Source organism: Rhynchophorus ferrugineus, unplaced genomic scaffold (assembly GCF_030347505.1).
Source record: "Rhynchophorus ferrugineus isolate W39M unplaced genomic scaffold, kcgeb_rfMv2 rfM3, whole genome shotgun sequence".
NCBI lineage: Eukaryota > Metazoa > Arthropoda > Insecta > Coleoptera > Curculionidae > Rhynchophorus > Rhynchophorus ferrugineus.
This window is the reverse complement of record NW_027472582.1, coordinates 18,391,195-18,405,302: the sequence shown is the minus strand read 5'-3', so window position 1 is coordinate 18,405,302 and position 14,108 is coordinate 18,391,195. Positions and strand designations below refer to the sequence as shown.

The following is a 14,108-nucleotide window of genomic DNA, read 5'->3' as shown; positions in this document are numbered from 1 at the left end:
GGATCGCGAAAAAATGCTATCATTGCAAAAACATACCCTGTTTTATTGTTTTTACTCTATCTAGGCGCTACCAGTTTTTCCATGTACGAGCGATTTTTCATATATGAACATTTTAACATATCTCAGGCCATATTAGATGCAATGCAGGGAATTACAGAGTTAATATTTATCGAGGCAATTGTACTGAGCAGTATATTAAGACGAAATAACATTAAAACATGCATAAAATATATTATACAGTTGGAAGAAAACGTCGGCTTGGATATACGAAAAGCTGTCAAAGATACTAGTAAATGTTGGTTTCGAATAAGAATTATTATTTGTCACATTATGTATTGTTCAATACACCTCTACGACAATATCGCAAATTGGGGAATAGTTTCTTATTCGTTAGCTTTTGTTATTTTCCGATTTACTACGTACTATATGCTTTTCAGTACCATATTTATTAGTATTATATGTAAATGGATCAAAAATAGATACCTATATCTTGAGCATACGTTAGAATGTTGTGGTAACCAGCTAAATATTGAAACTACAATTCTCTATAAAACCAAAAAGACAATATATGATAAAATTAAAGAGATCTCGCACAATTTTAAAATACTGTATTTAATTGTTGAAGAATTTAATATTGTTTTTGGTCATCAAATTTTTTTAATCACTCTATGTACAGCACTGGAGATAATGAATGGAGTAAATTATGGCATGCCCACAATACGAAACATAGATATTGATGATGATACAATTATTATTAATATAATATATCCCATATTATATATCGTAAGTAAAGCCTCAAAATAACATGCTACTGTTATAAAATATACCAAATATATAGAAAACTTACTAAAAATATCAGGTAATGTAAAATGAGAGTGATAATTTAATCAAATTTTAGTGTTGTGTTACCAAAATTGTCATGGCTTGCGATTCGGTAGTAAAATCGGGCCACAAAATAACCAAATTATGTTATTTGTTATATGAACAATCATCGGGATATGAACGTCAGGAAACCTTCATTAATTTGGCCCAATTTACTCAAGGTTTGTTCATTTCCAACTTAACGATTTATAGACAAATTATAATTATTTTTTAATCGTTCATTGTAGGGTTATGTCCGCAATTTTCCGCAGCTGGATTTTGGTTAGTGGATCAGTCGATTTTATCTACTTTATTTTCGTCTGTAATTACATACTTAATAATTATAATACAATTTAATATGACTCTAAAATAAGGATAAAAGCTTCAATTTATTCATTGTCACTCTTCAATTAACAATGGGATGTTGATGTAACACTGATGCAAATAAACTTTAAAAAATATAATAAATTTTAAGGAAATATAGCAGACATAAAACATTTCAAGTTTTTTGGCGTCGACAAAACACCATAAGGTTTCCTTTCACATTTATGTTATGAACCCAGACCCATAGATTTTTCATTTGCAAATACAAGTTCACTTCAGAACTGCTCATTTGAAGTCTAAAAAACCAGCGCAGGAAGATTTAGAGCTATTGCATCGTATTATAAAAAATAACAAACACAGTCAGAAAACTCAACTATAATATATAAAATGCGATATGTCCAAAGTACACAGAAGAACACTTACCTTAAATGGACTAATATTAATAAGTTGTTATTATTAAGTCAATAAAACACTGATGTTATAATAATATAATGATCACTCAAACCAGAATTTTCTTCTAAATTGTTTTAAAGGATAATATAAAATAAAAAAAAAGATATTTAGAAAGAGTTTTCATTATTTGTGTTATTTATTTGATAAAACAATATTCAGAAATATATACTTATTTCATATAAAATTTTGAACAATTTTATATGAATATATTTTTTACATTGTTTGTATTAAATTAAATTATTATGAAATGAGTAAGTAGGTAATAAATTTAGAATATATTTCAATTAGATAATATAAAACCTAACATAAAAACACAATAAAGTAAACAAATCATTAGTCTATATTTACAGATATATATACATTTAAAAAATTATAATTTAAAAACAGACACAAAAATACTTACACTGACCGCACATACTTTACAAAAAGAACACGGGAATAACACTATCCTATTTAAACTAATCTTGAAAAAGTTCTAGCTTTAAAAATATGGAAACTTAAAAATAATATTATACAATCCCGTTTCAAACGTCTATATTTCGCTTTTATACACGACCTAACTATCTCACTTATAATTTCGACATTGCAACATTAATTTAGTGTACCTCTGCATGTAGAAGCACCACATAGACATGTAATTTTATCTTCTTCTATGGGGAATTTGTAATCATAAGTAATCTCCTCATTAACACCTATAGGTTGTTTTGAATATATTACAATCTTCTTCTGAGACTCTATAGTGATGACTTTAGCGTAACAATTTGGCTAAAATATGAAAAATATATACGATATAATCCTTCCTTTCACCATTTTATTTAACCCAAACTTACATTGCAACTATGATTTATAAATCTAGCCAAGTTTCCACACTTTGTTGCATCAATAATGCTTTCCAGGTCAATGCGGAATAAGTATGAACTTCCGATACCCGTAGCCTCGTATTTTTGTTCCCTTAAATCGGCAACACTATGTCGGATCATTTGACCTACGTACTCAATCACCTAAAATGAATATATTAAAAAAATATATTAGCCAAAAAGTCAAGCATAAACTTTACCATCTCATCAGCAGCGATCGGTTCCATTGCGAAAAGACCCCAATCATGAATAGCAGATTTAGCGAATTTCAGTTGTTTCTTTCGGAACTTCAGTTGGTTGAACTTCAACAGGTCTGAATCCGTTTCCGATCCAAAAGCAGTTAGCAACCGTCTTTGATTTGACCTGGCTTCTCTAGATAATCCTAAGCAGAATTGTGATGTTAAAATAACCTTTTATATGAAAAATACGTTTTACTGAGCACTAAGACTAAGAAATTAAAAAAAAAAGTACAAACCTTGTTTTGCAGGAGCAGCTGTTGTCATAGTAACTGCGTGAGCTTTGGCGTGATGATATTTATATCTCGACTTTTCATGTGCTGTCATTTTATAATAACCTTCAGTTCTAGCACTGCCTGTCAGATGGGTACGTTCTTCCCGTTTCCGTTTCTTAGGTGGGGTTGAATACAAATCTGTCAAGCAATGATCTACCCAATGTGTATCATTTAACCAATATCCCATAGAATCATCAGCCAATAGTTCCTCATAAGATCTTTTTATATATTCAATGTCCTCTTTGTCAATGCCTTTATAAAAAAAAAGATCAATTATGTAAAAAATTATTTCAATTAATATTGTAATTTTAAATGACCTTTTGTAAGAAATTCGAACAAAACCAAATACTCGGACATCTCATCGCGACCTTTATGAGTAACATTTTCATATGATGGGTAATATTCAGGATATTTCTTCTTGACAGGTTGCATCTGTTCATATTGTGTATTCTGCAATTCTTGCAATTTCTTCTTTCTAGCCCTAGGTTGTTTTGGCGGTTTCTCCTATAAGAATATAAGAAAAAATGTTATATAAATATTAGAATAATGTACAATAATGCATTTACATTTGGCATATCAAAACAGTAATTTAGTGTAAAGTAAAAAAATACATTATTGTAAAATTATATTGGTTACAATCAGCTTCATATTTGTAAAACTACACGCTCATAGAACTCTATACTAGAAAAAACTAAAACCTTTTACAAATACGGATAACATATCTTCATCTTTAAGAAAAGCTAACTTCAATATGAATGTATAAAACAATAAAGACATAATAATATTCCTTCTCCAATTGTTGAAAAAGTAAAAAAAGTATTGAAAAGTTATCTAAGTAATAATAACCTATCCTTAATATGTAGATTTTTTTTTCACATTTTAATTCTATTAAATAAATGAAGCACACCTTTTTAGCCTTTGGTGGGGACACGACGGGCGCTGGAGCTTCCTTATTTGTATAACCATGATCATGAGCTAACGTTTCAGCACTCGGATATTCAGTTGGGTAAGATTCTTCTGGTTTTGTAACATTCTCTTTTTCTTCCCGCCTTGCAAGACAATATGAATGTTCAATAGCCACCTACATAAATACATGGTTTAGTCAAATTTTAAAAGTATACACTATAATCACATCCAAACCTGGCTAGATGGACTACTTTCGCCAGAAGTTTCTGAAAGTCGTCTTTTGAAATCTGTTGTTCCATTAATATCTTTTGATGAGATTTTCTCAGTCGTCTAGAATTTGTGCAAAAAATGACTAATTAGTATTATATATTGTATATAATTATACCTTCTTTTTGATAGTTTTTCCTTTAATTTTTGTATCACTTCCTAAATCTAATGGCTCCATTGGTGGCTCTGGATTTCTTACCTGCTGAAGTAGAGCATCTCTTTCTGCTTCCAACTCTTCCAAGGTCTTTTCTTCAATAGCACTTTTAGTCTCTGAAAATGTTTTATCATTTTTATAATTATAATGATTATTTTCCTTTAAAAATATTAAATAAAACAAAGCACCACATGAATAGAAAATCTTATAAATAATCTTAATATAAATATATATATATATATATATATATATATATATATATATATATATATATATTTATAATATATAAGATATATATATAGAAAATATAATATATATAATTATATACTGTCTAAAATAATTTAGAACTTGCCACTAACATTACTTACCCTCATCATCATCTTGAATTCTGTCAGGGTATTCCGAAAATATTGGTAATGACAATTCATCTTGTGTAAGCTTGCTGTCATTTTTATACTTCACAATGTCTTTGAATAACTTGTCTTCTTTATGTATTTTGTTGGTAGATTTTTCTCGATCCTTATCATCCCGATTACTATCCCTTTTTTCCTGTTTTCTGATTCTTTCCTCAGGTTCAATAACTTCACCTGACTGAGCGGCTACCCTTTCTTGGCGTTCCTTCTCAATTTGTTCCATCCATTCGTCGTTCTTTCGTCTTCTTTCCATTAATATTCGTTCTGTATCACTCGCATCACTATCACTATCAAATATGTTATAATAGTTGCTTTTTGATTTTTCAACAGGAGTAGAATGTTTTGTTGATTCGTCAATAGATGGAAATTCATCTTGAGTATCTGTATCAATCTATAAAATAAATTATACATACATATATGTAACATAATATTACTTAATCATGAATTACCTGCATAGGTATAGGTGTTTTATTCCTCTCAACAGTACCATTATCCATTGGTTCAAAGGTGGACATTTCGTCATCTTTCTTTGGTGAGAAATCAGTTCTATTAATCTGTACAATCGCTGCTTCAGATTCGTCGGAACTGATTTCTTCACTGGAACTGCTCTCATCATCTGAACTGAACCCAGAACTCGAACTAGAACTACTTGAAGACATTTTGCGGGATCTATTAGATGATTCTCCCTTTCTGAAGTCAGAATCTTCATCATCATCCCTAATTATCTCTTCTTGATCAGATAGATCTTTGGATTCCTCATCCTCGGCAGGTATAGGTGATGGAATTTTCTTACGGCGAAAACTAGGCATTTTAGGTAATGAGGCTCGCAGACCAAGGCCTTAAAGATTACAAAAATAACAAACAAAAATTAAGAAAAAGCGATCTTATTACCGATGTTATCATAACCACCATAACCATCTGTATTCTGTTCCAAAAGAACATTTACATTATCTTTAGTTAATACCAGTTTTTCTGCTTCTTCCTTCGTTTGGGTAAGTTTAGAATTTTCATCTTCCCACCTACAATATAAAAGACAGTATATAACAGACAAAAAATAATTTAGAAAGTCTATTTATTTATAAAAAATAATTAGAACAATTATGTTCATATTTAAACAAATCGATATAGATTAATATATAGAAAAATAAACATACCAAGATTCAAATTTTTTGAAGGCAGTCATCTCAACCATCTTTTTATTGAAATCCTTCTTTAATATATTTTTGAGTTCTTGAGTAATCTGTTCTACCACTCCATTAATAGTAGGAGTATGTAGATTATCTTTTTTGCCCAAATTATTAATAGTATTTGTAGGAGTGGTTCCTGGCATAGGCTGATATGGAAAGCCATATGGGGCAGCGGACGCTACAGCAGGATGGAAAGGTGGATAATATGATGTTGGATAGGGGTAAGCGGATGGATGAGCCGTTGGTCCGTATGAAAATGAACGCCAATCTGGGGTATATGCCAAATGCGCACCTGGTGGTGGAGCAGAATATGCATAGGAGGCAGTTTGACCAGGGTAACCTAGAACAAACAATTTCTCAGCAAATTTATTTCATATATAAATTAGAAAACAAAGAACTTAATTTTCAGAGAATAAAATCCACGCCACCTTTCAGGCAACATAAAAAAGCTGTCACTAAAAAAATGTACGAACTTTGAGGCGATAGTTATTTGAATTTACGTACACACACCTACAGTTTACTAACTACAGTTTGGAACTATAGTCTATCCAAAATAGCAGTGAACTCACGTCAAGATGTATTGCCTATTGCAAGTTTGTAAATTCGTTTTAATATCAGACATGTTTTACTTCGCATTTTATTCTACTTAAACAAGACAATGCTGGAAACAGATTACGTCTCTAATTAATAACTTCGAACAGGAACGAGGTAATAGGAGTCCCGTTTTTACTAGTAAAATGCGTTAGAAAGTTTTAATACAGTTAAATGTTAAGCTTCTGCGGTTTTTATTGGAAATATTTTTATTGAATTCCAGCTGCACTGAATATTAGTACTGTGACTAAAATCTCTTAAAAAAGACAAAATAAATTTATAAAATGTATAAACAGTGAGTAGTTTTTTCAATATAAACATAATCAATATAAATATAATTTAAAGTTAAATGCGGCAACACTGCGGCGTTTTGACGTCATAAGCTGAAATGATGGGAGTTCAGTGCTATTTTGGGTACATTATAGTTACCCGATAAGACACGCTATATTGTGTAGTATATATAGTGTATACACTATACCAGTGAATATGCCGCGTGAAAGAGAACTCTACGTTACAAATCCAACAGTTATGCAACCGCACTATACAGATATTCAGCAAATCAGTTAAGTTATTCATTGCATTTTCGTAAATAATCAAAATTTCCATCACCCATGACAGTATTTCTCAAAAATGTTTTAATAATGAAAGACACGTGTGACAAAAATCGAAATCGAAACTTCTAAAACATGATACAGAATAACAATGTTATAAATTGATATTGTAAACTTTAGTGTTCTGGATTCTATGGCGCTTCGATATTTTAAACAAACCTCTGATCCCCTCAAAATCACAAAAGATCGCAAAAATATTTCTATTTTAAATGTAAATTTAAGCTCAAAAAAATTCTGTAAAAGTTACTTTATAAAAATAATCTAAAAAATATATAAACTTACCAGAATATGAAGGATAACTTGGATATACACCAGACGGAATTCCCGGTAAAGGTGGATATGATAGGCTATTTGAAGGTAATGGTGGTTGAGGCGGAGGCACATCCGGTTTAACCTAATGCAACAGCATCAATAAATCTATGATTAACAATCAAAAGTATAAATTTACCTCTTCAATTTTGGCACCATCAGTACTACTCAAACTAGACATACTCATTCTATCATCATTATCGTTATCAAATTTAAATTCATTTTTTAAGTCTTTTCTATCTATTGGACTATAATTTTTCTCTCCCGTTAGCAGTTCATCTTCGCTTGAGGAAATATCACTACCTAATTTACCAAAATCATGAACCTTTTTAAGAAAGGCAGATGTCTCCAATGCGTCCTTTTGCCTCGCTACTACTGCCTGAATTTTAAAAACATTATATATAACACCAAATTCAATGCGATTGCCCTATACCTGTTCAAGAGCAAATTTATGGCATTCTAAATAAATCTCCTTAGACAAAAATGGAGACGGTGGTACAGATAGAGGTAATTCTTCTTCATTTCTAGGAGTTACATCAACAGCTGGAGCCATAGGATTTATTGGCATATCACTTAGTGAAACGCTAGAGCGACCTATAAGACATAAAGAAGCATTTAATTGTATTTTCACACAATTTCTATGTATAATCACGCACCATCGTCACTATCTATAGATGTTGTAATAGGTAATTGTTTGGTTATTGTTGGCGAATCTTTTGAAAATTCCTTATTAGTATTTTCCTCATCAGATTCTCCGCCTAAGCCTAAAAAAGGTGCCATACCACTGGTACCTTTTTCAAGCAACATCGCAATTCGTGTATCTAAATCTAGTGGGGTGTCATCATCTTTATCTTTTGACCTCTTTTCATCCTTTTCCCGTTCTTTATCTCTCTTATTTTTATTTTTGGTTTTCTTATCTCTCTCTTTGTCTTTTTCTCTACTTCTCGCCCTATCTCGATCTCTATGAAACACAAAAATATACACCTCAAAATAATATAGTATATAACAAAATATGATTTTTTGCAATGATCAAACTTACCGATCTTTATCTTTATCTCTGCTATCATTTGTTGGCCATTTGACAGATGATGTAGATGAAGTTCTATCCCATTGGTCGGGGGGTGGCCATTGTGGTTGTGATATAGGCCAAGGTGTTAAATGGGCGTGATAAGGCGGTGCAAAAGGATAAGCAGGGGCAGAACCCAGTGAATGGTAATCATATCTGTTAATATATAAATCAAAAGATCAATAGCAAGTTACAACAATAGTCAAATGACATGTATTTGTATGAGTATACAACTAATTAATAAATATTTTTAAATTATCGTGACTTTATTCATCCAATACAATTCCCGATTACTTAAATATCCTGAGCGAGATCCTGATTATGAGCACTTGTGCATCGCACTGAACACATCATATTTTTTGACATATATATTATGTTGGATATTGGATATTGGACTATAATATTCATCTTATATGATATGTACTAAAATTATTCATAAAATTCCTTATCTATTGTAATTTTTAAATTAACAATAATTAATAATTTAAATACGTACAAATTTACAAAAACCACATAGAGTTTGACAAAAATGTTAAAATTATTTGACGGAATTTGCGTATTTGCACTTGGTCAGAGAAAATAGAGAATTGAATGGGTAATTTTGGAGAAAGGTTTAAGAATAACGTATCCTCGATCTAGGAAGTGTTGTGTACACGGATGCAAAGAAAGTATTCGGATGTCTAAGAAATGTATAATCATTACAGCATGTTTTGTTGTTGGTTGTGGTAAGTTTATATTAATAATCATTCAAAAATTTATTTTTTAATTTTAGAAATTAATTCCCTCCCGAAAGAAGCTATGCAAACGACAATATATTTTTATTCTTGGATCGATTATTTGATAGTTGAAACTCCACTAAAATAATAGGCCCTGAAAGTAAACCTTTTAAGCGGGAATTAAGTGAAATTCAATATATGAGAAATCTTGGTGCAAAACGATTCCGTACTTAAATAGTGCAAAATTTTATTGCCCAACTAAAAACAAATTTGTTAAAGTGTGGTGTAAAAATATTAGTAAGTATTCAAATAAATATAATGGCTTAAGGGTAGTTAACCAAGATAATTTGGAAACATTCTTAGGATCTATTAGAGCTCATAGAATCAGGATCACCCTTCAATAAGCATGATTGAAAAATAATTTAAAGCGCTCATCATAAGTTCATTTTTTTCATGTCATTCGCCTGTAGGAAACTGTCAAAAGGGTGAACATGAGGGCGCTTTAGATAAGTAATATTCTTTACCCACTGGGGATTTTTTACCAGGAGTTGAAAAATTTCAACTTGACTCTATACCTTCATATGTTCCTATATGAACAAACAAAATGTTATGTTTTACCATAGCATATTTCAGGTTTTGAACTTTTGAAAAAAGAAATTAATCATAACCATAATAATATTAATATTCAATTAGGAGTAACTCAATAGACCAACGAGATGAGACTGATTTTATAGAGGCAAAACAATATATTATGCCCCAGACTCCAACAAAATTGTTTTATTATACTGTTGCAATATTGCCACATCGGTAATATAAACTTTTTGTCAGATGTAAAAAAATTAATTTAAAACATTTTAATTACACAGTACATAATGATCTTCGAGTTAAAATATTTAAAATAATAAGGTGCGCGAATATACTTTTGGATTCAACCAGTAAATTGAATTTTAACAGGAAAAGACTCAAAGTTTGTTTTCAGCATAAAAAACTCAAAGTTTGTTTTCAGCATAAAAAACAAAAATAGAGATAGATCTCTAATAGATCCTATTAAATTAATGACCCTAAAGAAATATGAAAAAAGGAAAGGACGAAAGGGAAAATTTTGAATTGAATTTATCGTATAAGTATTTTCTTGTATATATGTATAATATATATAATATATATGTAAAATAATATATATTATATTTATATTTTATAGATATATTTATGTTTATATTTTATGGTCATATTTACTTTTATATTTTTATTGAATTTTATTTAATACATTTTTTATTCTAAAATTAAATTGTTTTTTATTTAAATTTGATTAGTCAATGAAACGTGACGTCATGGCAATCACGTGCCTAACCTACCAAGCAAATTTTATCGAAGAACCAATCAAATGTCTTCATAGCAAGATGTTTTCCTTATAAATGCCTATAATGGAGATTTAAACTGGCCAATTAAATTACTGCAACATAACCCCATCTAGATGTTAGACGTAACGAAATTTTTTTCCAAAGTCTATTGAGTTTTCTCTATATTACTCTATGTCGTTGGTCGTAAACAACTAAAAGGAAACTTGGAAACTGGCTGTTCGAAGCACTCAGTGAATTTGTCTGGTTTAATATGTAACGGCTGATATGTTTACATTCCAACGGTATAATTTACGTTAAAGTTGAATCTGATTGACAGTATCGTCTGATCTGTATAATCTGATCCACACTACATATAGATTTGTGAAACAACGTTTGAGTTCTATTCATATGAGGGCAGTGATATCAAAAGTATCAAAATAGTAAAAGTATCAAAATAGTAAAGAAAGTTAAAATAGTAAAGTACAGTTAAAAAATAAATCAATAGATGACCATATATACTTACGAAAGTGGTGTTGTCCCCGATGAACCATAGTTTGTTGAAAATTCACTTGGTGTGGTCCCATAACCCATATCAGCACTACTGGGTGTAGCAAAATCCCTAAATATTATAAAAATTATAACTGTGGAAGTAGATATAAATAATATATATAAAATTGAATGTATATATATTTTCGGGTATGTGAAAAATGTTGATTGATTGAATTGAATGATTCAACAAAATTACCATGAATCAAAAATATATGTTGACAAAAAATAATTTATGTTTTGGATAAAAAGCAGCAGTATACTAAAAATTGCTAATGCAATCTTGTGAATGGGCTTTCTGGTTTATCTAATATATTATTTTTACTGTAAAAATACTTATATTCACCTAAACCCTCTCGAGAGCCCATATCTGTCTTTATCTCGTTCTCTCTCCCTATCGCGATCATTCTTGGAAACGCGTGAATATTCATCCAAATATTCATCAGACGACTTTCCATGATGCTTTGTTTCCTTTTCTTTTAATTTATAATTTATTTTGTCGTCAAAATCACTATCATGATCAAATGTCAACCTGAAAAAACAACAAGAATTTAAAATTATGTATCTTATAAGTAGTTTATAATTATTTATTTGTATAGTTTAAAATAAGACTAAATTAAATTTAAAATAGTCGATAAACACCTTTCTTCTTCAACTTTTGATTTTTCTCCATTGTCTTTTTTTGATGAATCAATCTGATCTGATCCAGATGGATATGTATGGCAGGCTGGCTTCTTTTCAACTGTCAATTCTTCAAATCTTTCTTTGCATTTTTGACCAAATGAATCCAAAAAGACATCTAATATTTTCCCCATAACACTGGTATTGTTTAATTTTTCCACACATTGTTTAGCTGATTTAACTTCTTCATAAACAACTCTTCCAATACCTAAGGGAATTAAACATTTTTACTTCAATGCATCAAAACAGGCAATAAAAAAGTTTAAATTCTAATATTTAATATTTGTACTTAAATTTAAATATCTATTAAAATTTGACATGAATTTTACTACTAATACTAAATATGAAATTTAACATAATTATACCTAGATGTTTATTTGTAACTGGGTGATAATATATAAAAAGTTCTTCAATTACTCCAAATTTTTGTACAATATCTCTTAGAAACTGCTTATCAATATTATCATTTAAATGAAATATTGTCACTTCTATAGAAGGCGGTTCTCCAACATAGTTGTGATCAATTTTAAACCTAAAAATTAACATGGGATAATATAATTAAAATCATTTCAAATTAAAATAAAATAATTTTGAATTTGCCCTCGTATATAAGAAATTATTGGTCGCATGACGTCAGAAATTGACATTAGAAATCCACGTCGTAATTTTTTCTTAGTTTGTTATATTTTTATACCAAATTTTCAATTTTCTTTTTAAAACATTGCTTAGATGAAAAAAATATCCATTTAACTTCAGTTTATTAACCTTTTAACTAGGTAAAATGGACTTTTTATTGTGAAAAAAAGAAAAGTTATACTATTTAACAAAGAATTAATAATATGTATCTGTATATATATATGTATATGGGTATATACATATGTATATGTATTTACAGATATCGTTATTTTATAGTATAATTATATTTTAGCATTGATAAATCATATTTGTGATACATTACTAATTCAATTTTGAAATTATTTACAAGAAACTGTTTTATTGTTAGGCAATACAATCAAAAAACCACTACAACATTTTAAATAACGAAAATATTTTAAAACTGCTCAACAGTAAGCAATAAAAACGAAAAAATCTATTTTCATATGATATTAAACCATTATGAAAAGTAAGGTTATGTTTCCACCCAACAAAATAAAACTTGTTTATATACATAAACATAGTGAGAAAATAATACATAATTGTACTTAATGTAGTTTTTACAGAGTTGTATTATTATATAGTAAAACATACGAATTTTTAATTCAGCAGGTAAGGGTAAATTATTAAATATCATTAATTAACAGTTAAGTTCTATTGTAGGACCGGACCAATTTTATTACTTTCTTGTTAATAGGAAATAAATAACAAATTAAAATAAATCAAACTAAAATCTTTATACTATCTTACCGTGGAACTGGCAAATCCAATGTTTCAAGTCTTGTCCATATCCTTGTCAAGTGGGACCGTGGATCCCGTAAGGTAACAGGAGGATAAGTATTATCATTTGGCACAACCCCATCATATCTATAAAGTTTCGAACTTCCTTTTACCAAAAATGGATCTACCAAAAGCTTATAATTTTTCAGCTTTCCTTGTACTGGGGCATTGTGGGTACGGTGATCCATCCCATTCATGTCTAAAAGATAATATGAAAAATTAACTATCTTCCATGAAAAAAAAATGCATATTTAGTATCTTACCTTATTTTAATAAGTTATTGCAAAATTGGGAGAAAAAATAAAATATAACAAGAAATAAACAAGAGGGTCAAATGAACTCAGCTGGGATCAAACTTTAACACTGCTGGCATTTTAAAATTCTGAAAATTTTGAATCTAAACTTTAAAAAAACATGTATTAAAACAATAGTATGTCAGAAAAATATTTTGTGTGGGAGACTAAGGGATTTTTTGAGAGTAATTATTGGAGCTTTAATACTAAAATACCCTAACCTCGTTTTATGTCAAGAAACGCTGAATACATCAAGTTTTGACCTGTAATCATATTATAGTCAATATATTTACTAATCTTCTAAAAAATTAATATATCATTTTTTAAATACATTCGTTTATAAAATACTACTGCAAAACTAAACAATGTGTTTAATGTTTTATAAAAGTTTAAAGGAATCAAATACTATATGAGTATTGATTGTCGTTGTACTTATTACGACCAATCAAAATCATATATCTTGTTAGGAATTTATATGCTATATCTTCCTTAGAAAATAAACCAAATTTAATGCTGCATTATAAATCAAAGTTTAATTATAACAATACAGTTTAATAAAACTATAGAGCAGAAAATGTCAATTAATATTTA

The 14,108-nt window shown here is 29.3% G+C and overlaps 2 protein-coding genes and 1 long non-coding RNA gene across 3 annotated transcripts; 2 read left to right on the top strand and 1 right to left on the bottom strand.

Annotated features, from left to right (window-relative positions):
- The first annotated feature begins 627 nt into the window (after positions 1–627).
- On the top strand, positions 628–1,715 carry LOC143193576 (uncharacterized). The gene is made up of 3 exons (XM_076399873.1): positions 628–783; positions 899–1,043; positions 1,110–1,715. The coding sequence occupies exons 1-3, from the start codon at positions 688–690 to the stop codon at positions 1,232–1,234; spliced, it is 366 nt and encodes a 121-aa protein (XP_076255988.1). The 5' UTR covers positions 628–687; the 3' UTR covers positions 1,235–1,715.
- Positions 1,716–1,953: 238 nt separating this feature from the next.
- Set1 (SET domain containing 1) lies at positions 1,954–13,917 on the bottom strand. The gene is made up of 23 exons (XM_076400449.1): positions 13,488–13,917; positions 13,195–13,423; positions 12,156–12,322; positions 11,752–11,998; positions 11,456–11,641; positions 11,087–11,182; positions 8,484–8,666; positions 8,101–8,405; positions 7,878–8,038; positions 7,584–7,823; positions 7,418–7,529; positions 5,901–6,273; positions 5,638–5,765; positions 5,196–5,584; positions 4,702–5,137; positions 4,298–4,449; positions 4,147–4,242; positions 3,914–4,087; positions 3,324–3,510; positions 2,971–3,258; positions 2,696–2,877; positions 2,469–2,639; positions 1,954–2,403 (listed from the first exon to the last, which is right to left on the bottom strand). The coding sequence occupies exons 2-23, from the start codon at positions 13,419–13,421 to the stop codon at positions 2,230–2,232; spliced, it is 4,674 nt and encodes a 1,557-aa protein (XP_076256564.1). The 5' UTR covers positions 13,422–13,423; positions 13,488–13,917; the 3' UTR covers positions 1,954–2,229.
- Positions 12,915–13,266, top strand: LOC143194041 (uncharacterized). The gene is made up of 2 exons (XR_013005165.1): positions 12,915–13,056; positions 13,108–13,266. It is a non-coding gene; the product is annotated as an uncharacterized LOC143194041 (long non-coding RNA).
- Positions 13,918–14,108: the final 191 nt, after the last annotated feature.